A 22,675-nucleotide genomic window follows, 5' to 3' on the forward strand; every position below is an offset into this window, starting at 1 on the left:
GCATCCTGTATCTTTTCCGAAAAGAAACTAAAGAGATGAAGTCTGGTTTACGTAACAATGAAGACTATTTCAAAATGCACATATATTTGGATCAATAAACAATTTACCAAAATAGACATCAATGTACTACCACACTTGGGATGGTTCAACAGATATTTAATACGTCGATGTCACAAGTTTATTTTTAATCTTGAGATAAAAATGCGTAGTTTAGCAATCTTTGTCGATTATATCATTCATAATATATGTACAATACACATTCAAAATTCAAACATCCATAGGATTAGAACGTTAACAATACTTTGCACGTACATGTATAAGTGATGCACTTAAATATCGTCTCTCGTATATATTGCTATACATATGGAATCCTTTAAAACTAGGAAGAGCTAGCACATGAATAAAAATATATATCTTCTTTTATCAAAGAAATACTACAAACTCGAATATACACAATTAGGATTACGCACTCACGGATTTCTTACAGATTTTGTACAAAGAGTTAGCTATACGCTTTTCTTACGCGGGAGCGTCGAAGACACAATGTGGAAGAATGGTCTTCGATTCCTGTCAATCGGAAGTTATATTCTCCAAATGAAAGGTTTGTGGCGCTTGTTTATTTGCAGTTTCTTGCTCCATTATATTTGTCGATTGAACAGTGTCCGTTTTATTGCTCACAGCTTCTGCCCCTTTTGACCAAGAACAGCTTCTTCTGCCAGGAGATTTAGGCATGGACCAGGTACTACTACGCGATCTCCTTTTAGGCGACGTACTACGAGATTTAGCTCTTGTGATTTTCACCTTCGATACTGATCTTTCTCGTCTGCGCCTATAAGGATGTTTACTGTTGTTTCGAGAATTAGAGTGACTCTTCGAACGAGATTTCTTCTTAGATCTCGATCGTCGCGATCGAGATCTCATTCTATTGCTGGATTTCGATCTTGATCTTGATCTTCCTCGTCGTCTTTTCGAACGGGATCTACTTCTGCTTTGTCTTCTACTACGAGATCTCGATCCAGACCTCAATTTCGATCTTGAACGTGATTTCGACCTCGATTTGCCGCGTGATTTAGATCTCGATTTCGAGCGAGACCTCGATCTTGATCTTGATCTTGACCTCGACCGTGACTTTGATCTCGACCGTGACTTTGACCTCGATCTAGACCTCGATCTAGACCTCGATCTAGACCTCGATCTCGATATTGATCTTGATCTCGATCTAGATCTGCTGAACGATCTTTTACGACTACGTGACCGTGAGCTTCTGTAGTCGAAAGGATGATAGTCCTGCCCTACTAAATGAGCAAAGTATTTGTAGTACTGTTCGTTATACAGATGAGGATTAAATGTATGCAACGTGTGAGGATTTCCAGCATTACGCCATGAAAATCCTCTACCCCGTCCTCGTGGAAAACGACCACCTCTGGATATACCTCTGGGTAAACTGGGGTAAATCACAGGCAGAGGCGCATCATAATACCACGGTTGTGGGAAACGTGGATAGAGGGTGGGATAAGAAAGAGGTTCTAAAGTCGACGGTGCTGAAAGAAAAAATACAATTAATTAGTATTTTTGGTGACACGTATTGATTATTGTTATTATTCGTGTTTACCTGTTGACGATGATGGATATGTAACATTTTGATTCAGAACACTTTTCAATTTTTTTGTTTGCTCTTCCGCGCCTGATTCTTCGCTTAGGCTTGCAGAATTTTCGGAATCCTTACTACCCTTCTTCCGTTTCTTCTGAAAAAGATTAGATTGCTCAATATAAAAATTAAAAAAAAGAAAGGAAGAAAACGATAGAAATATAAAAAATACATTTATTACTTTTTTCTTTTTTTCTTTCTTAGATTTTTTCTTCTTTGATTTTTTTACTTTCTTATCTTTCTTTTCATCCTTAGAATCTTCTTCAGAACTCAATATTTCAATAGTACCATCTACTTTATTACTTCTCTTGTCTTCCCTTTTTGTATCGTTTGAGAATTCGTCTATTTTAATCTCATTGTTTTCTACTTTTATCTTAATATGGAAAATTAATTTTAGTCAATTTTATTCTTACTAAGATATAATGAAAATTTCACAGAATTTTACCTTTATTCTATCAAATAATTCATCTAACAAACGAATGCTTTCAAGTTGCCTTTGTGCTTTTATTAATTTTTGACCTTCTCTGGCAATCTTCATAGACACTTTATCCTCTTCCTTCTTTCGAAATATAGTTATAGCTTTACGTTTTCGTTTCTCCTCTCTTTTTTTCCGTCTATTTTCTTTAGCTACTGCATCAGCTTCTTCTTTCTTCCTAGAAGAGATAATGTACGAAATGTTACATGGTGTTTTATTTACAGTCGTTACTATAAATATTACTACTAATTACTTTAGTTCTTCTCGACGTTTTTCTTCAGCTTCTTCTTTCCTACGAAGTCGTTCTGCTGCTAATGTATCCTGGGCTATAAGACGTTTTCTTTCAAATTCTCTATGTGCAACAGAACTATCGCTCATGTGTTTTGTTTTATCAAAAGTAATCTATATGAAATAAAAAATATAAAAAACAACTATTTTAATTTTATTATTACAGTTGATACAACTGATGTATGTATGCCTACGTATTGCAAACGTACCTTAATAGAGGCTGTAAATGCTTTTTCTTCTTCTTTTTTAAGAAGTTTCATACCACGTAATGCATCCATAGCTCTAACAAAATCCATATATTCAATATATTGAATATATGCATCAAAAAATATGCCATCTTCATAACTAAACTTATTTATATTTGTGCCAAGACGCATTCTAGACCTATAAGGATCAGCAGCAGGTACATCTATTCTTCTAAGTACTCCCCATTTCTTGAAGATCTTATTGATCAAGGATTCACTAGGCATAGTTGCACCATCTTCGGTAAACCATTTAACAGGCAAACCTGTTATGTGTATAGTATCAGGCCTTTCTCCAGGTTTTAGTTCATTCATATGCTTAGCATCTCTGAAATAAGAATTCCAACTATGTCTCGTTGGAAAATCATCCTTTGTTTCTGCTGCACGGACTTTTAGCACATTGGGGAATCCAGACAAGTTCAAACGCTGGGAATCCAATCTTGCAAGCACACGCTGTAGTCTGCATCTGTCTTGCAAATCTCCTTCCAATCTGATAAATTCCAGTGTACTCTTGGCTACTTTCAGAGATGCAAACTCGTCCGGTAATATAAGGGCACGGATCTTCTCCATTACTTCCCATGTTGATATTGTCTTTCCTATTTATATCGCAGTTAATTTTCTGTAAAAACCTACTATGCTAAAAATATTACATATAATTATAAATATACATAGAATTTAAAACATTAAAGTTGTTTCCTGTCACAAAATTTCAACATAGTTAATCGGCGCATTTATTAAATTCATTTTGTAAACTTACAAGAATCATAATTAAAATATGCACAAATATGTTTCTAATAACATATATAGTGATTGACATGTGAATAAAAAGTCATTTGATAAAGTTCTCAGTAATAAGAAATGACAAACATAAGTTTAAACAAAAATGTAAATGTGATCTTTCTCAGTAAGTAAAAATGCAGATGAAGATAAAATACATATCATTCATGACCGTTTTACCTGCTACTTTTAGTTGAGGAAGATTAACAGAAACATTTATCTTTGCGACTGGTTTTAAGTAAAGCGCGCGTTGCGTATACAGAGGCACGATATCACTAAGATCCCTACAGCTTCGAAATTGGTTAACAACCTCAGTACTGGAATTTTCACCTACTTTCTTACCATCGCTCATTATTAATATAATGAATACTTTCTATACAGTAGAAGAACGCGATATGAAGTTACGGAATACAAGGGGAAAAGCTACAATTATTGTTAAATATCTATCTTACGACAAAGTAAACCCAGTGAGATGAAAACCATTCAGTAGAGAGGTTGTGTATCCATTCGAAATTAATAAATCTTCCTCAGACTCAAAAAGATTCTCCTCCTTCACTTCACCGTTTAATATCGTTCCGTTCACCGCGCGACTCGACTCACTTCTCACAGATTTACTTCTCCGTTTACCGACTTAAACATCATTCAACAAAAACAGAATTATATATGAACTCCATGTTCTGTCAAACTCTACCGATCGAACACTGTAAATACGAAGAGAACTTCAGAATACCAAAGATGAGTAGCATGAACGAAAAGATGTACACACGAAACACATCGTGTGCGATTACACATTTGCGGTCGAGTCCAAAATCGGTGCATATATGTAAATTCATGTAGACCTGTAGTGCCCTCTAGCGTGGATATCTTATATGATAATAGGTTAAATTTTAGAGCAGCAAATTCAATTGTATAGTACTTCAGTTGTATGTAGCCGAGTCAACAAACTATATACGCTAAGCTCCAACTAAAGAGTGCAGATCCCTAATTTTATAGGTTCTTGTACATACTAATGTCAATTAAACTCAGCACTTGGCCGCATGGTGCAGCACCGTAATGTACTGTGAAACAACTAGAACTATAGGTGTGAGTATCTCTGATACCATGTGTTGCATTTTAGAGAATTTTGTTTTGTCACCAAATGGAACGCGATTGGACGTTGTACCAGGGACATACATCCAGCGCCATTTGTTTGGACGCTCAATTTTCGGTCAGTTGCATTTGGAAACTGCGACGAGTGGTTACGGGATTGGAGGGAAAAGTGATGTGCCTTTTACTCGCGAGAAGCACGCGAATGTGATTACTGCAAAGAAATAATAAAATCGCAGTACCAAAAACAGCAATAGCACGATGCGTGAGAAATTGTGCACGTCGAATTACCGTCGTAACCCGAATAATCGCCTACCGCGTACGTAAGACTCGCTGTTATTTACGGTCGTGGAACTTCAAGGATCGATTGTTAATTTACGAGGGGAGAACGAAAACGAAAGGGAGCACAATGTCTCTGAGCGCGAGTGCGGAAAATTTAACATCAGAAGGGCAAGTAAGTGAACCATACTAATTAATACGCTTTTACATGACTCGCGTGACTCATACTGGTCTATCATCGCGTTACTATGCACAATTAATTCGCTTTTATTCGTTTCACTTTTTACTATTTATTAGCAGCATATAATTTCTTGAAGCTTTCTACAAATAACAAAAAATATATCACGCCAAAAATAAAGAAGTGGTGGATATTATGTATAAGTACTTACTCAAGTTGTCATAAATACCTATCAATTAATTAATTAATTATCTTTACGATTATGTAAACATTCCATGAATTTATTATCCGTCTTAAATAACTAATAAGAATAAATTTAAGCTTTCAGTATAAATACTCTATCTCTAATGAATTTATTGCAATTGCATGATCAGCCACTCCCATGATCATTCCAATATTCTTTCCCTTCTTTTCTATTTTTCTTTTTTCACATTGTGATTATGCATTAGAAATTACGTTATTATCCTTCCTGCTAAATTGACATATGTTTCAAATATATTTGAAGTAATGAAAACACAAATTGGAGGAATGATAAACAAGTATATGATGGATGAAATTTTTTACATTTGACAGAATAGTGAAAGGTGGAATATGTGCCTTGAATTGGCGCTTGAGGGTGAACGTCTGTGTAAGGCTGGAGATTGTAAATCTGGGGTAGCATTCTTTCAAGCTGCAATTCAAGCTGGTACAGATGACTTAAGGATCTTAAGTGCAATTTACAGCCAATTAGGAAATGCTTATTTTTACCTTGGAGACTATGTGAAAGCAATGCAATATCATAAATTGGATTTGACACTAGCACGTAACATGGGAGACAAATTAGGAGAAGCAAAGTCTAGTGGAAACTTGGGAAATACATTGAAAGTCATGGGAAAGTTTGATGAGGCTATGATTTGTTGCAAAAGACACTTAGAAATTTCAAGAGAAATTGGAGACAAGGTGTGTATATGATCAAAAAATCATATTTGGTTCCTAGTAGTTATTAAAAACAATAATTTCTCACATAGCTAAGCGAAGGAAGAGCATTATACAATTTGGGGAATGTCTATCATGCTAAAGGTAAACAGGCGGGTAGAGTAGGTCATCAAGATCCTGGGGAATTTTCTGAGGATGTCAGACAATGTTTACAACAAGCTGTACACTATTATGAGTAAGAAAATTGAAGCTCTTAAGCTGGGATATAGACTTATACACATAAATCATATAAATTCCTTTTATAGAGAAAACTTAGAATTGATGAAGGAATTGGAAGATTCTGCTGCTCAAGGTAGAGCTTGTGGAAATTTAGGAAATACATTTTATCTTCTTGGCGATTTTCAACAAGCAATTTATTATCACAATGAAAGATTAAAAATTGCCAGAGAATTCGGTGATAAAGCTGCTGAGAGGAGGGCAAACAGTAATCTCGGAAATTCACATATATTTCTTGGTGAATTTGAGAAAGCTGCACAACATTATAAGTATGTATTTAGATTACATTTTTTCTTCAAATCAATAAATCAATATGTAGATAAACATTAATTACTCTACTCTAGGAGGACTCTAGTCCTTGCACAAGAGTTAGGAGATAGAGAAGTAGAAGCGCAGGCATGCTATTCTCTAGGAAATACGTATACTCTATTACGAGATTATCCAACTGCAATAGAATACCATTTGTGGCACCTTGAAATAGCACAACAGCTTAAAGATCGTGTAGGTGAAGGCCGTGCCTGCTGGTCTTTGGGAAATGCATATGCTGCAATGGGTAACCATGAAAAAGCACTACACTATGCCAATCTACATCTAACCATTTCCAAAGAATTGGAAGATCCAATGGGACAAGCTACTGCACAAATGAATGTCGATGATTTACAAAAGATTCTGGGTTTGGAAAAAGGGCAGCAAGAGAATAATAAAGAAAATATCGCACAAAAACTATCGACCAATACTGGCTCAAATGTTAATATATCTTCACCATGTAGATATAGACTTAGACGACAAAGCATGGATAATCTCGATCTCATTAAGGTAATTTGATTATTTAATGTAATTTTATTTTACAATATTACAGTATTGAGTTGGAGATTTCTAACGAAATTATCATTTTTATTTAGCTCACACCGGACGCAAAACTAAAAGAGCAAGCTGAATCTCAAATAGATAAAAGTAATAACACGACACCACAACTTACTCAAAAAGAAGAAGATAGTTTCTTTGATCTTCTATCTCGTTTTCAATCTGGTAGAATGGACGATCAACGTTGTGCATTGAATATAAATCGCAATCCGAAGTTTAGAACGATAACACCTGAGGTGTGCGAGTCGGAAGATAAGTACGTGTCTTTTGCAAAAATCATTATTTTATTTACTAATAATATATATTAAAATACATTAATTTTATTTTCAGGGATGGAGAAGATTTACTAGAACTGATTGCTGGAATGCAAAGTAAAAGAATGGATGAGCAACGAGTGACGCTGCCTTACTTACCTGGCCTAAACAGTAATCAAGATTCCGACGATTCTTTTATCGAAATGTTGGTTAGGTGCCAGGTACGTATCACACACTCATGTACTTTTTTTCTATTAAACTCACCATATCAAATGTTAAATAAATTGCGTATATAGGGTTCGCGTTTAGAAGATCAGCGGAGCCCTTTACCAGCAGCATCAACGGTGCACGATGCTGAAGAGGAACACAACCAAAGATCTAATGGGACTACTCAAGCAGGGTCGACAGTGCCTGAGGAGGATCTTTTCGCTTTAATACAAAGACTTCAGGCCGGACGAATGGAAGATCAAAGAGCCTCTGGTCCTGGCAAAACCTGTTAAAGCATTAATATATATAATTGTGGGAAATCTTATGGTAATGAACCTGCTTGAAATTCTACGATTCGTTCCACGCAATTTCTCGTTGTCTTCTTTTATGATTTACGAAACAATCAATGCTTAATTTATGGATTCCGCTCATAGCCTATGAAATCATTGTACAAGTATGATTCAGACTTTAGGAAACTGCAAGGTACTATTATACCGTCCACTGACATTGGTTCTTCACTTTATACGTAGAACGTAACGTAACGATACCGTATTGTTACGATCATAGCATACTGATTTTACTAAGCTGAAAACGACTTTTTTTAACTGCTTGAGTATCCATAGTATGGTGCCAAATTCTGTACATACGAACCTATGTTGTTCGTGTAACCAATCAGGAAATGTTGCACGACATTAAATAGAAAATAACTTCGTATTAATATTTTTGAGATACAAGAGTATTTGTTTTTTTAGCTGCGAGTAGAAAGTGACTAAATAATTCATGATAAAGAATTAAATTGATAACATTATAAACACTGCCAGGTTGAGTGTTTGAGTCATGCAAACATTTCTTCAAAGAACTTAAAATGTTAGTTATGAGCACGGAACGATGAAGATTTATCAATCCTGGCATTATTTTTTCCATATTCAGTATTGTATAATTAGATATCGATTATTTTCGTGAATTGCGAGGTACTACGTGATAAAATTGGTGCCAAAAAGAATTGATCTGTTGGAATCTGAATATATAGTATAAAAAAGAAAGAAGAAATTGTTGGTCTTCGTTGTTTGTCTATTTTTCTGTATTCACTGTTTTCCCTATTATATATTGATAAATGCATGTGAATTAATCGAAGTTTGTAACACGTATAATTATAATAATTTATAACCAATGTTACCACTTCTATTAATTATATGATGTTGTAACCAGCTTCCGTCTTTCATCTATACTCTGCACATTCCAAGTAGATGGAGTGTTAATGGTGTATCTGTGGATAGACTGGATCGACCATGATCATCTTTAATTCCAATAGTACCTAACTACAAAACTCTATATGGATATTCCATCTTAGAACCTTCAAACAGACTTAATTATGCATAGGAGAATTCAATTTATAAGGATTCTCAAACTTACAATTTGATACAATCCACTGTATCATCCTGATCTCGTTGTGTTCTAAGAACTTTGAAAAGACAAATACTTGGATAATACAGTTATTAAAAGAGGAACGTATTGAACATTCCATTAAATATTCCATATTATATTTATAACCTTTAAAGATATCTTACCGATAAATAACCTAATGTAAATCCTACGCGTTGTTTGTTTCTGGATATGCGGTAGGAAGATTATTAGAAGTAAAACGCTTGAAGGATCTAAAAGAGAAAACAAGAAGGAGATTGGAACAATGCCTTAATAAGTTTATGTAATTCTATCGACCTACTATGCGTGTATGTGTACTTTGAGGCTAAACCGTTTCATGCCTACTTATTATACATGTGTACTAAAATCTAAACTTAACTATGGAAGCGAATATAAAATTAAGCCGAGCCTGGTCAAGTGACTATAAAACTATGTTCGAGTATTGTTGGAGAAAAAAATTATTAGTGTCATGTAAAAGGAAGGACGAGAACTAATTGTAATTCCTGTATGTATGAATTATAGTATTATTTTTCTTGTTGTTAAGAAAATTGTGTAACTATATGAACTTGAAACGAAAAGTGAGTTAAAGAACAAAAAAGAAAAAAAAAAAAGAAGAATTCGTTCTAATGGTGTAAACGTACAAGCTCATCGTTCATAACTGTCGTTATTGAAAGAATCAAAGTAACTATTGATTCATTATTGAGTTTATATAATAACGAAAGATCAGTAATACTATTTTTTTGCAGATGTTACGTTTGTAGTACATTCAATATCTTTAATACATTTAGTTTCTTAAGGTTCGCGATGGCATCATAGCGGACTAGGTACTAATGAGATAATATAGTTTCTTTAAATTGTACTATTTTTTTATGGAGTCTGTTTTTGACGTAGATTTACATCTCACCCTCATATAGTTATGTATAATATAGAGATTCAATAAATATATATATATACTTTTTCCACAAATTTTAATATCTAATTATTGTTTGTTCTCAATGAACATTTTTATTTTTCACATAAAGACGATCGTCTTTTACTAAAAGAAAGATGTTTCAAATATGTCTGTAATGTCCAAAAAGCCTTCAGAATCTGTATTTGAAGCTTCTTCCATAGATGATTCAACGTTGTGGCCAGAATGGTCCGATGCAGCGTTAAACAAGGAAAATTGGGCTCATCCCAAAAGTAATTAATAAGAAAAATTGTTCTTTCATAATTTTGTTCATTGCAATTTTATATTGATTCTAGATGGACCGGATGGTTTGTTTTTCGACACACAGCTCGTTCAATTACCCCCATCTTTAGTACCTCACAAGTGGATAAGAGCAAAGAATTTAGACAATCTGAATGTATGTATGCTCCCTTAAAAAATTAATTTCTATTCATTTGATTGTCTAAAAAATCAACTTTACTTAACTTATTTACAATTGTATAACTTGAATTTAGGGTCAACTGACAGTATTTGTCGCTAATTCAAAGAGTCCGGACTATATCACGAATAACAAACACTTATTACACAGTCAGGTAATCTATATTAATTCAGATATGTCCGCACTTTCTAACAAAATCTTTCAAAGTATTATCATTTTCATCCCTATTTGCGGTTTAAATTGGATGCATGCTAAAATATTTCCAAAAATAATGTACTTTAATTTATCGGATTGATCAGCTTGGTTTCTGAGCGACTTCTCCTCATATCACAGAAATATTAAACAGCAGAAAAGAAAAAATTACTGATTAAAAAGTAAAGTGTCCATTCAGAAAGAGTCGCAAAGCGATCCACGATTGTTCGAGATCGCGTCACAATTGATCGGAGCGTACACACCGATCAAGAAGCGACCTGCTCGCAATTGAACGTGGTTCAATGAAGGGACGACTTTCAGTTCGCACGGTGGTTCATTTCCGCGCTAATAAATCTCCAGTACTGCGGTCGAGATGGATTGGAAATAAGTAGCGAGAGCAGCAATTTTATTTGGAATGGTCGATACCAATCTTGGCAGGGCTGGATGAATGTGTATTCGATGAACAAGGCCGGCAAGGGTATACTACATCGGCCTGTTATAAATCCAAACGGTATCCTCCCAACATTTTATTAATCATCCATTTTTTTATTTCATCTTTTTACATCAGACGCAAATTATCCGCGACGTGAATGTTGCTCGTTCCTTACCTCTCCAAATAAATTAGAGCACTCCAGCGTCTACTATTACCATTTCATCGTCATTAACGAGACAGCTTGTTGGCTTCATTCGTGTATTTCTAACGCGTGATGTTCATTAATGCGTATATCCTGAGTCTAACTAAAGAAGATCTAGAGATCTCTTATTATATATTATATTTCGATAGGCTTAGAGATTTCTTGAAACCTAATTTCTTAGATTTCGCGAATTCGATACTTTGTGCGTTTCGACGGGTTTTTTTAATTTCTTAGGATTTAGTGCCCCACTGTATGAAAATTATATTTTTCTTTCGTGATGAAACTTTATTCCTGTGTATAAAGATTTTTGAAAAATTTGTATTACGTCGAAGGCAAATACGTCGTAAGATTATATTTCTTGGGAGCTTGGCGCCGGATTCTCGTGGATGATATGATACCAGTGAATGAAGAGGAAGTACCACTTTTACCTCGAACTACTAATAATTTTGAATTATGGCCCATGCTTCTTTCAAAGGCCCTATTGAAATTGTGCTCTTTGACCTGGACAGACTATTACGAGATCGTAGATTTCCATCCTGTCACGTGTTTAACAGGTGATGTAATGACTAAACTATTTAATTTATGCACCTATGGTACATTTGGTACTATGGTGTATTTATACACTTATGGAAAATTTGAAAGTGCAGAAATATTCAAAACGCCCATAATATGGAAAAATATGTAAAATATCTATTTAATTAGAGACATAAAAATGTATTTCTCTTCTTCTATCATATATTCTTCAATTAAATGCAGGATGGGTTTGTTTGCGATTAGAGGTGGAGTATCTGTCACCCCAAGATAAATGGGACTTTTTGAGACAGTACGCAGACCATTTCGAATGGGAAGCGGAAGTTACGGAGCAGGAAAGTCAGGGTTAGTCGCGTATCTCCCGTATTTATCATTCTTACAATCTGTATATAGTTTTAATGCTTTGTAAATAGAAGCTTCGAGGTCTAAGAAAAGTAAAGAGGAGAGAAAGTCTAAAGAAACGACGAGAACGAAAAAATCCAAGGATACGAATTTTACGAGAAGATCCAACAACACTACTGATACGAAAAAGTCCAAGAAAACCGATCGATCGAGGAAATCGAAAAATAATCAGAAGCTCAGCGCTTTGATTAAGCCACAACCAGTTACTCTGTTTCTCGGTTTGAAAGACATGAATGAAGTATCTTCAGAAATTGTGCCGGAAATAGCACCATGTTGGGGCCATTTTATTTATGTAGCTCAGTCGCGCGATATTCCTTTGGATCCCAAAGATGTATGTTAAATAATTTTTGGAACTTAGTACGACGAATATCGTGTACGCGATCGTGAGTGAAATTTTAATCCATTTGAATTTTATTTTAATATTATCGTGCTGTGTAATATTGTAGCAATGTTATAATTCGTAACCACTGAAAATAATGATTTTTCTGAAAATAATTACTTTTTATGATTGAATAACAATAAGACATTTTATTCCGTTTGTTTAACTGCATTAATTTTTTAATTTAAACCAGATATATTGAAATATGATAGGATATTCGCCCATGATAGGATATCGAAATAAATGACAAAAATAAATGGTATAAATAATAGGTGAAGCCTCCGTTAGCAAGATGGAAATTTTATCGTTGGTTAAAATGGGCGATCAACGAAGGAATAATCGATCCAGTTGAATACTTCGTACCGATTCGATCCCTGAAAATAGTCAGCCCTTTGAGGAAATGCGAGGATAGCGTGATGAACAAATACATTACGACAACTACAGAGGAAGATGTTCAAGACGAAACCGTCAATGATAAGTCGAAAACAGACGAAACAAGTCAGAAAGATAGGGCTCGTGAAATGTCGAAGGAAGAGACGAAAATTTCGGCAGATTTTTCAGAGGACATCAGCTTCTGGGCAGATTTTAACAAAATGGAACCCTACGTGAAGGACGTACATTTTTTCTATAAACTAGATTACTTTCAATACAGTATGAAACTGTCAGATCGATTTGCACCGAAACAACCAAACGATGAAAAATCTGAAACTAAAAAGGAGAGTAAGAAGGGTAGCAGGAGAAGTTCACCGTCTAAAACAACGTTCAAAAACTCTGAATTCATCGACACTTATAATTGGCCTCAAAAAATGTTAAAAACCAGAAACGAGCCGCTATATGTCTTCACCGATTCGTTGGAAGAGAAATTCTTTCTCATCGACTTTGCAACGTTCCAAGTTTCCATCGAAATTGTCGAAGACGTTAACGATGAAATTGCAATCCCCAGAACCAAATTAAAGGGAAATAAAGATTGTCTAAGTATAGAAGAGCATTGTTGGTTTCGCAGGCCAGAAAAATCTATCTCCTTGGTCTCCGTTTTAACTGCTGGCACAAAATCAACCGTGATGGAAATAGATCGAGGGAGACACCTTTTACGAGTTTACTGTCACTCAGAATCCAATTGCCTTATATCTATCTCATCGGATACGGTTTTCCACGTGGGGGACAGGCGAAGGATGTATCAACTAATGTGCACAGAATCTGAAACGGTCGATCAGATGGCGAGGCACATCAGCAACTCCGTCTGTAGCGTCTATCAAGCGTTTGGCACTGAAAGATACTCGGAAGCCTTGAAGATTTACTACAAAAGCTACTTGCCACCGATTGAAGATCGAAAGATGAGGGACAAGTTGTTCTATAATCAGATACACGACTACTTTATCGAAGAACAGGTACAATTAATTAGAAAAATCATGCCTGAAGACGAGGTTCCAGGTGTTTTACGAGCTCTGAGAATATTTTTTCTGAATCACACTGTTGGCTTAGAATGCTTCAAAGACGCAACGATCGTGTTGAAGAACTTGCTGAACAAAACGAGACGCTTGATTGAGGATAGAAGATACGCTAGTCGGCATCCCACAGAAAAAATTATTGTACAAAATAAGGCTGCAGCTGTTATTCAAGCGTTTTTCAAAACGATTACCATTAGGAGATATTTGAAAATACATAATCCCCGTCACGAGCAGCATAATCAAGTTTTACAGAATCTATTGAAAGTTGCAGAATTGTATAATTATAATAAGCGAGAATCTTTAGCTAATCAGGTATTGAGGAATATATTGAAGCATCATGATAAATTACATGACATTTACTATTGTTCTAAAGACTTCGAGTACACCTTGCAAGCGCAAGAATTGAAAGGTACGTTGACAAATATCATGCCAAACCAATGGCTCCCTATTATAAGACTCGTGGTGAATCCTAAACCCTCAGAGACAGTGTTTGCCAGTATAGATTTATTTGTTAACCTACCAAAGTATAGTGTACGTATGTTTAAAAATGAGACAGGTAAAGAAATACAACGAGTGGTAAACAATGTGGTTCCAACTCGGTACCAACATACGAAACTAGGTTACACTATCTTCTGCTATGGTTGGAGCGAAGATCAGACGTTGAAAGAGTTACTTTGGTCCTTAAATATAATTACAATGAAAGGACAACCTGTGTTCTATTTTCTAATTGACGAAGTATCGTTTCTCACGATTAACATGCCTCCTATATTAGCTATAGAAGAATTATCCAACAGTTATATTCCTAATTCGAGAAATTATATTTCGAAGTGGATCGTTCGAGTGGTGAAACCTAGCTTGGTCTCGTTTAGATTAAGAGTATCGTATGAGAAAGTAAGAATGAGATTGAGAGTCACGGATGAGGAAGGTCAAGTGTTGTCGCAAATAAAAGGTACTTGTGTAGTTATTTTGCCGATGGTGTATTTGGAATTTCAAAGAAAATCTACTGAAATTACACTTGAAAGGGATAATTCTGATAACATCGATGAAGAGAATTCTAGCGAAGAGAAAGTTGATAGCAACGAAAGTAGAAGTAAGGATGATGCGATACCTCACACGATTTATCACGTAGAAGCCTCAGTGCTTGAAAACAGCTGGCCATTGACTGAAACAGAATGGAGTCTTGTGTCAGAATTTAAAGTGAAACCGACTGGCTCTGTTATTAAAAAGAAACTACCACCTTTTTCGAATACAGGAAGACTATCAAAGAGTGAGTCGTTAAGGTCGAAGAGAGTTTCGAAGCAGTCTGTTGAAAGTGTTCCGGCTATCGAGTCTCCTTATTGGGTTCTTCAAGTAGTTACTGATACTGGAAGCGAATTAAAGGTATATACCATACTTACACAACGTATATTTTACTAATCTTAAAATTTTACAAACATTTCATATATGTAACCACTGTTTATCTTAATTCTTCAAGATTTATAGCTTAACTTCGAATGAAATAATAATTCCTAAATACTTTAATAACTTCCTAATGATTTTTCAAAACTTAAGTTCTCGTATATGTGCTAAATTTATGAGAATGTATATGTGTATTTCTAATATAGTTACATAATAAATCATCTATGACAATTATATTTCCGATCAATAGATATCCCAAGATAGGACGAAGGAAAGGGAGATAGCGAGGATGAAGGAAGCCTGGGCGAAAGAGAATCCTGACAGCTTGCAGCGTGGTAGAGAACTCCGTGAAGCTTTCATAAAGAAACACGAGATCAAGTCCAAGTGCTCGTTCGAAAAGAAACCTTCGAGTCATTCCGAGAAATCATTGACGAAAAGGGAGAGCCATCGTTTGTCGCACATCGAGACATCCAGGATTTCAATGGCTCATTTGGAGAAGAGGACGTTGAAGCCACCTCCGTCCCTTCGTAGACTTCCACCCTTGGATTTGACTATCTACGAGGTGAAAGAGGACGAGGAGGACGAAGCATGGGTAAAGACGGAGTCAGATGAAGAAATGCTGCGGAATATTCGTATAATGAATATCTTGTACGCTCAAGAAGACTACGCGTATTTTCTCGAAGATCTGAACAAGCTATATAAAAGACAGAGGTACCAGTACGAAACATTGTATGGAAGATATATAGATGCATTTTTTGATAGAAGAGGAATGTTGGAAGACGTGTACGAAGCTCGAAAAGGATATATAGCTAGTACGAAGCCTGTAGCTGCTTCGAGCACCAAGTCTACTAAGAAGAGCAAGAAATCTAAGAAAACTTAGACCAATTAATTGTAGAATAATTTACATTAATTTTAATTCAGTAATCTACTATCACAAGTCAATATTTGGTTAATGTAGTTATGCTAGATTAAATAGTCAAAACAAATCGTGTTGTATTTAATAAGATGAGAATAGGAAGAAGACACTTCACCAGTGTGAACCTGTTATTTACTATACCGGAAATATTCTTCCAAATTTCTAGCTCTCTTCTCATTACATAGTTAAATTACTTGAATTCCAGTAAATGAACTAATCCGAACAAGATTTAAGATGTTTAAACGCTATTTATGTTAAGTTGCATCCTTTAAGTTCTGTCTCTTAAAAACTTAAGAAATACACACGAAGGCCAATATACCTTAACATTTACATATTCACGACACCCGGTTCACAAGAAAAGTATCTTTAATTGCTGCATGAACCTTGTGCTTACTAATCGTTGTAACCGCCAGCGTCATGCATATTCCGGTGCAGCGACATTCCTGGCGCCGCGGATTCCACCAGCTTCGAGTCCTCCTCGAAGCGAATAATCTGCGTATTACGTTCTAAATGATAGCGATCGATGATTCAGCGAGACCCTTTAAACAGCCACGATTTTTCATCGCCACTTATCTAGATCGGTGGTCGGTCAGGGACACATTGAACGATACCTACTCACGGTAGGTGGAAGCGATATAGTGAATTTGCAAAATCGGTCATAGATTAAAGATTACAGCTTTTGATGACCGTAACGAGCAATTAGAAACGTAATGGGGTTTATAAGGATCTAGAACTTCGTTCAAGGCTGCACGATATCAACTCGCAAGAAATATAATAAAGTAGAGTTATTTGAGTCACGTAAGCTTCAACATCTTAAAGTTCAATTTTGAACAGTGTAATCAAATCTAAATAATTCTATGGTAGCTTTATTTCAGTCAGCAAGAAGGTATTACATATAAGAAGTTTGCAAAAGATTCTGCCATACGATTATTCGTACCATCTTTTTGTTTTTTGTAATATTTTTATGCTGGATGTAAAGCGCATCATATTTTCTCATTCTTTCTCTATTATAGTCGAGACCAGTGGTGTCTCATAACATACAACGACTTTGATTATTTCCTATAAAGATTGAGTTTTCAGATATCGAAGCTTAGGTGACTCGAATAACTCTACCTTACTATGTATACCAGATACGATTCAAAATGTTTCAGATCTCATCGCTACTTAATACGGTGGAGAACGTGCGACATAGGTGGAACTCGAAAAGAAGTCGATGTTTGCATACTGGCGACCGGTAGCCTGCGGTGCATCGCGAAGAGATGACCGTCGACGGGGCACCTTTTAATGACGTGCTCCCCGCTCGCCTCTGGAAAAGAAAAGCACGCTGATCCGTTCCGTTCATTTTTCATCCAGGACCAGTCCCCGTCGTCTAGCAAGATTATTACAAAACTGCGCGGGGAAGAGGTCTAGGTTAAGCGCAAGAACAGGTACAGCGTCAGCGAGCAACGTGCAGAGCTGTTTTATCCTCCGTGTGCTTAATGTGCAGTTCCTTCCTTTTCTATATTTATTTTTTATCCTTTACTATTTCTTTTTTTTATGTCATAGCCAGTTGCTTTCGTTTGATCGATTTGTTTTTATTGGAGAAATTGATTGAAAGGAGATATAATGAAGAGGTAAGTTGGAAGTGTTCTGCATGGTTGTATGTAGAGCAGGTTTTTATTGGTAATATAGTAAAAAGGTGGTGGATGATGAATATGTGTATATAGGTTTATTTCTTGTTGACTTGTACTGGTTTATCTAACAAGATAAAGTTTAGATATATGAGCTATCTTCGCTCAGTTAACGCTAGTGGAATTATCGAATCTGTTAAAATAAGAAGTTTTGCATCTTTTGCTTTTGCAATTACTAAAACTTGAAATATTTGCAGTGGAGTGCAGGGAAAACGAAGATAATCATTTGATTTATTATCCAGAGAAAATGGGTTACACCGTACCAATTAACGCTGGAACTATTAAACTGATCGAAGTGACAAGTTATAGTCGTTTTTCTACTATTTATTCCCATAACGAGATGTTGAGTATCACTAGATAATACTCAATGACGGAGTCAATGAAGAATTTCTATAAATACCGACAATACTAAGAGCACAATCTAATTAATTGAAGTAGTCAAGTGATATGCACTTCACAGTATCACGCGTAGAATTCCATTTAAACTTCGATTATAATTCTATTAAGATATCACTTGAGAAATATCAAACGATTCATTAAACTCGGCTCATTGACGGAATACGGCACTTAAGCTACAAAGTTTCATTGAAACATTTACAAAACACGCTGTACATTGCTGCAACATGCGCGTTGATTGCAGGTGCATCCACGTTGCAGGCTATCCGCTGGTGTTCAACATTCGAAGGCAGCAGTGCATCGCCTCGTCGGCAATCCTGTGATCAGTGTCGATCGTGTTTGTTGCTCGATCTCGCGTGTCGCCGAACAAATTAACGATCATGGTGGTACAGTGGCTTCTGCAAACTACGGACGCCGATTCACCTGGCAAATATCCAACTCACGTGCGTACTATAGCTTACACCGCAGCTCTGATGAGATAAGATCGAGATTTATGAACACGAGCTTGATAATTTTAGTTTGTACGTGGATCGACCTAATAACAATATCGGCGAATAATTAACAACATTTATGATTTAATACAAATATTGGCGTGTAATCATTGCCTATGATTTAATAGAAATAGCATTGAAGATAAATTTGAGAGATAGAAATCGATTTTCTCAAGGAAGAATTCAAAGAATTCAATTGAATTTTTCGAAAGTGTACTTATACTTTCTATATGGCAAGGACGAAGAGTAGGTAGAGTTTAGTCGTGGATTATTCCACGTCATCGTGACTTTTAGTTCAGAATCTACTTGTCATTCGCGACCATCGCCAGAGTTTTCATGAATTCCTTCCTTGTCCAAGAATTCCTTATGTAGTGTCTTTAACTTGTAAAGAAATCGTAGTCATTTTAACTTGATTCTACCTTGCGAAGAATTTGTTTCGTATATATCGATTGCTATTTAAAAAACAAACGGCTTCTAGTATAATTGGAAAGATATTTTCGCAAAGATACAAATATGACAATTCCAAAGTGGAAATATGAAATCACAGATATCAATAATAATTCTTCTATTTTATTTACAAGCATAATGAACTATCGAGAACGATTCAAAGAGCGTATAGCAGGATTAAAAGTATTCTTGTCAGTGAATTGCAATCTCAATTTCCTTTTTCACGAAGCTATTAGGACGTTTCCGCTCATAAGACGGAGTATGGTGACGTTAGTTTAACGCTTTCGCAATAAACGTAGCCGCCTTACAATCAGTAAAACTTCCCCGTGTACGTACGATCGTTCGTTTCTTGTTTTATAGCTGTTAAACGGGCCACTGGCTAGTTAGAAAAGAAAAAGAAAAGGCAAGAGAATGAACGCGGCCGTCGTTAATCATCGTTGATCTCGCTGGAGAGTCGCGATTCGCATTAGGGACGGTCGACAATTTTCACCGTCGTCACTCAAAATCGTGGCCGCCGATCGGAAAATCGCGTTTTACGAGCCGTTGTTATCGGGAATATCTCGCTGGTAGAAGCCGCAAAGGCTCGCCCTGCGTGTTACGCGTCCCCGTTAGCTCTCTGTACCATTTCTCGCCTATTCATTTCCTCACGAACGCGCAGACTACCTTCAACTTTTTACACATTTACAATTTAGGATGGAACATAAAGTTGCGCGATTTTCACTTTGTATTGAATTATACGTAAGTCGTAACATTTGTCTATTGGTTCTGTGTTGCGCGTCAATCTATTGAAATAGACAAAATTTTATGTCAGATCTTACAACGCACGTTTAACAAAAACTTTTTGAAACCTTTTGAACGAAAAGTATATACTTCTAGCTTTTGCTTTCACAAATTTTATTGGGCTTAATTTTTATTAAAATTTAATCAGTATATTATTACATTCTTTTTTCCTTTTCTTCTAATACGATTAAAATTGAGAATTTAACGTCTTAAGTAGCTTAAAATCGTAAGTTTGTAATAGAATAATGTTGCAATGACGAAAATAAGGAAGTTATGTTTCATGCGTGAAGTTAACTTTTAACCTCGATGTCAAGGAAACTCGGTGGTTCTGCATCTCATTGTTATTATCGCCACCCGCATATAACTCCACTCGAATGAGGTTACGTAATGACAATAAAAAGAACGGCTGTAAGAACGATGATGTCAGGAAGATTAGATTTTTTTATGTGCTATAGATTAGTTGATGAAAAAATACATTGATAGTTATGTATTGGATTTTTCATTGCATTGCAAGCGATAAATCGTTCTGTAATAAAAATAGCTATTTGACGTGCCCTATTTTATTCTTTTTGTCTTCGTTCGAATATCGCACATCACTCGTCAGCTAACAATGGATGTTTTTAATCGAAGTGGCCGGAAGTGATGGCTTCTTAACACGCTTATTAGTTCAGAACGCAGAGGCCAATGTCGTTGGTATTTCTCAATCGTAGCTCGAGCCTCGCCTGATAACGTCTACACTTTATTGCGAAAGTTCTATTAATTAGAACGTTTCGAACCTTCAATATCCATAATCTTCATTAATGCTCATTATATCATTAAAATGAGATTTTATCTGTATCGATAAAATTGGAAAATAAAATCTTCGTTTAAAAATAAAACGAAGAAAACTTCAAAACTTCTAAAACTTTCTACTATTCTAAAACTTCATCTACATCTAATCTTCCTACTTTTATTTCCTCCAGAAATTTAATTTTAAAATATTTCCTCGAAAACATTGTCCACTACATATAACTGAAATATCTGCAAAATTTTCTCCAGTTCGAAGATCATTCTAACTTCTTCTTTCTTCATTTCCCTAAAAAACCTAATTATACTACTTTCGTAAGGTTATTAGAACGAAAGGAAGATCTGAACTTCGTGTTTTAAGATCTTCTTAGCGGAACATATAGAATCCCCCTAAGAATCCAATTGTGAAACACTGTTGCCTCAAAAAAAAGACAGTCAAAGAAACGTTTAACTACTGAAGATCTTCCTACCCTGTTCTCGAACCTTCCTTCAAATTTTCCCTCTCTCTATCCCACACAAAATCCAATTGACACACGATATCCATGTAAGTTCGTCATTCCATCCGAGCCCAAAATAAAAATCGCCCCGTCTCTACGTAATCTTCTCTAGTAGAAAATAGAAAGCAATGGCGAAAGGAAGACACGAATAATCGTCGTATTTTGAAGATAACTTACCTACGTTATTTTGCCTAATGCGTATGAATTGAAACATCTGATTTCGATTAAATCGCACGATCTTTTCGAACGTATTCAATTTTTATTCATTCTATATTATTATTATATATTCGTATATATTATAATATATATTACATATCATTATACATTCTATATATTATTATATCTTATAATTTAACGACCGTGTAAATTCGAATTTTTAAAAATTATGAAGTGCGGCGTTTTTTCTTTACAATCACAGGTATAAGCAAACACATTGTTGACCGTAAGTATACCATTTATATGGCAAGTGTTTCAATACTTCCGCAAACCTCTGTCTTATAATATAAAATATTAAGTGAAATATAATTTGATATAGAATTTTCGAATAAATGCAATGAGCAGTAGATGTTCTAATATAATACACATATTTACATCTCAGATCTCGATGTACACGCATTTCTCAAACATTTCCCAGTATATTTGGACTCGCTTCACGCGTGTCATGGTATAGCACACATTCGTGAACGTGTTGACAGGGACGAGAAAGAAAAAGACGGGGTGGGACTATCGGTGGTTCTCTTCTTGGTGTTTTCTCCCGGCCGTCAGCTGGACGTGGCCGCGAGCAGGGCGAGGAGGGAAAGGACGCTCGTGGAGGGAACGAGAGACGAGAAGACGAGGGAAGAGAGCCTCTTCTCTCCGGATGAGCCCTCTCTCGGTACGGCTCGTTCACAATCTGCTGCTCCAGTCTCGCGTCGAGTCCCGTCGCCGCATCTTTTCGGGGCTCCTTTCCTTCGTTGCTCCTCTTCGGCTTCCCATTCGCGGAAACGACGTTCAACATCAACGTGAAGTGCAATCGAACTTCTTTTTCTTACTATTTCTCCTATTCTTTGTTAACCAATTTATATCTATCGAAGAATACGTATAAATTCGTGTAATTGGCTAACGATAACTATCTTTCTTTCACTCGATCAGTCTGGCACTCGAACTCGATTAAGGAAATTCTTAGGGGGGTGAGCTTAAAATTATCGGGGCGAATGCTGGAGAATTGGTGATTGGATATTATTCGAGGAATTATACGAAGCAGATGGTTGAGACTAAGCTCAAAGCGTGAGAGTGAATTTGTTGGAGGATCGGTTGCTCGTGGTGGAGTAATGTTGATGATTTCGTTGACAGGTATGGCGCGAAGTTGAGACTAATTTCGAGAGTAATAAAGTTGTTAGGAAGGTACGTTTATTGTTGTTGGAAGTTTCTTGCATCAATTTCGTGACAT

At 35.9% G+C, this 22,675-nt stretch overlaps 4 protein-coding genes across 12 annotated transcripts in view; 3 read left to right on the top strand and 1 right to left on the bottom strand.

Moving 5' to 3' along the window:
• Positions 1–164: 164 nt before the first annotated feature.
• LOC126917944 (A-kinase anchor protein 17A) overlaps positions 165–22,675 on the bottom strand; it is a 201,638-nt gene continuing 179,127 nt past the window's right edge. The window contains exons 1-8 of one of the 7 annotated variants that reach the window (XM_050725419.1): positions 3,883–4,458; positions 3,611–3,803; positions 2,621–3,249; positions 2,377–2,525; positions 2,094–2,301; positions 1,830–2,021; positions 1,613–1,745; positions 165–1,541 (exon numbers count right to left, since the gene is read on the bottom strand). In XM_050725419.1, coding sequence (XP_050581376.1) covers positions 571–1,541; positions 1,613–1,745; positions 1,830–2,021; positions 2,094–2,301; positions 2,377–2,525; positions 2,621–3,249; positions 3,611–3,782 — 2,454 coding nt within the window. In that variant the 5' untranslated portion in view covers positions 3,783–3,803; positions 3,883–4,458 and the 3' untranslated portion in view covers positions 165–570. Of the gene's footprint in view, positions 1,542–1,612; positions 1,746–1,829; positions 2,022–2,093; positions 2,302–2,376; positions 2,526–2,620; positions 3,291–3,610; positions 4,459–22,675 lie in introns of those variants that run through there. The other 6 variants (XM_050725421.1, XM_050725420.1, XM_050725422.1 and 3 more) reach the window with 6 other exon arrangements.
• LOC126917946 (G-protein-signaling modulator 2) lies at positions 4,589–9,877 on the top strand. Of its 2 annotated transcripts, XM_050725427.1 has the most exons (9): positions 4,589–4,970; positions 5,547–5,912; positions 5,981–6,123; positions 6,194–6,433; positions 6,509–6,980; positions 7,067–7,284; positions 7,359–7,503; positions 7,579–7,816; positions 8,699–9,877. In XM_050725427.1, exons 1-8 carry the CDS (start codon positions 4,926–4,928, stop codon positions 7,780–7,782), a joined length of 1,833 nt encoding a protein of 610 aa, XP_050581384.1. In that variant the 5' UTR covers positions 4,589–4,925; the 3' UTR covers positions 7,783–7,816; positions 8,699–9,877. The 2 variants fall into 2 exon arrangements, with proteins under 2 accessions (XP_050581384.1, XP_050581383.1); XM_050725426.1 differs by having other exon boundaries at positions 7,579–9,877.
• LOC126917940 (uncharacterized) lies at positions 9,941–16,889 on the top strand. Its single transcript, XM_050725392.1, has 2 exons — positions 9,941–15,245; positions 15,514–16,889. The coding sequence occupies exons 1-2, from the start codon at positions 12,834–12,836 to the stop codon at positions 16,141–16,143; spliced, it is 3,042 nt and encodes a 1,013-aa protein (XP_050581349.1). The 5' UTR covers positions 9,941–12,833; the 3' UTR covers positions 16,144–16,889.
• The window catches only part of LOC126917937 (fibrillin-2-like), a 32,341-nt gene continuing 31,759 nt past the window's right edge, over positions 22,094–22,675 (top strand). The window contains exon 1 of one of the 2 annotated variants that reach the window (XM_050725381.1): positions 22,094–22,578. The gene's annotated coding sequence lies outside the window, so the exon portion shown is untranslated. The remainder of the gene's footprint in view (positions 22,579–22,675) is intronic. The other variant, XM_050725380.1, reaches the window with a different exon arrangement.

This window comes from Bombus affinis, chromosome 6 (assembly GCF_024516045.1).
Source record: "Bombus affinis isolate iyBomAffi1 chromosome 6, iyBomAffi1.2, whole genome shotgun sequence".
NCBI classification, from domain to species: Eukaryota; Metazoa; Arthropoda; class Insecta; order Hymenoptera; family Apidae; genus Bombus; species Bombus affinis.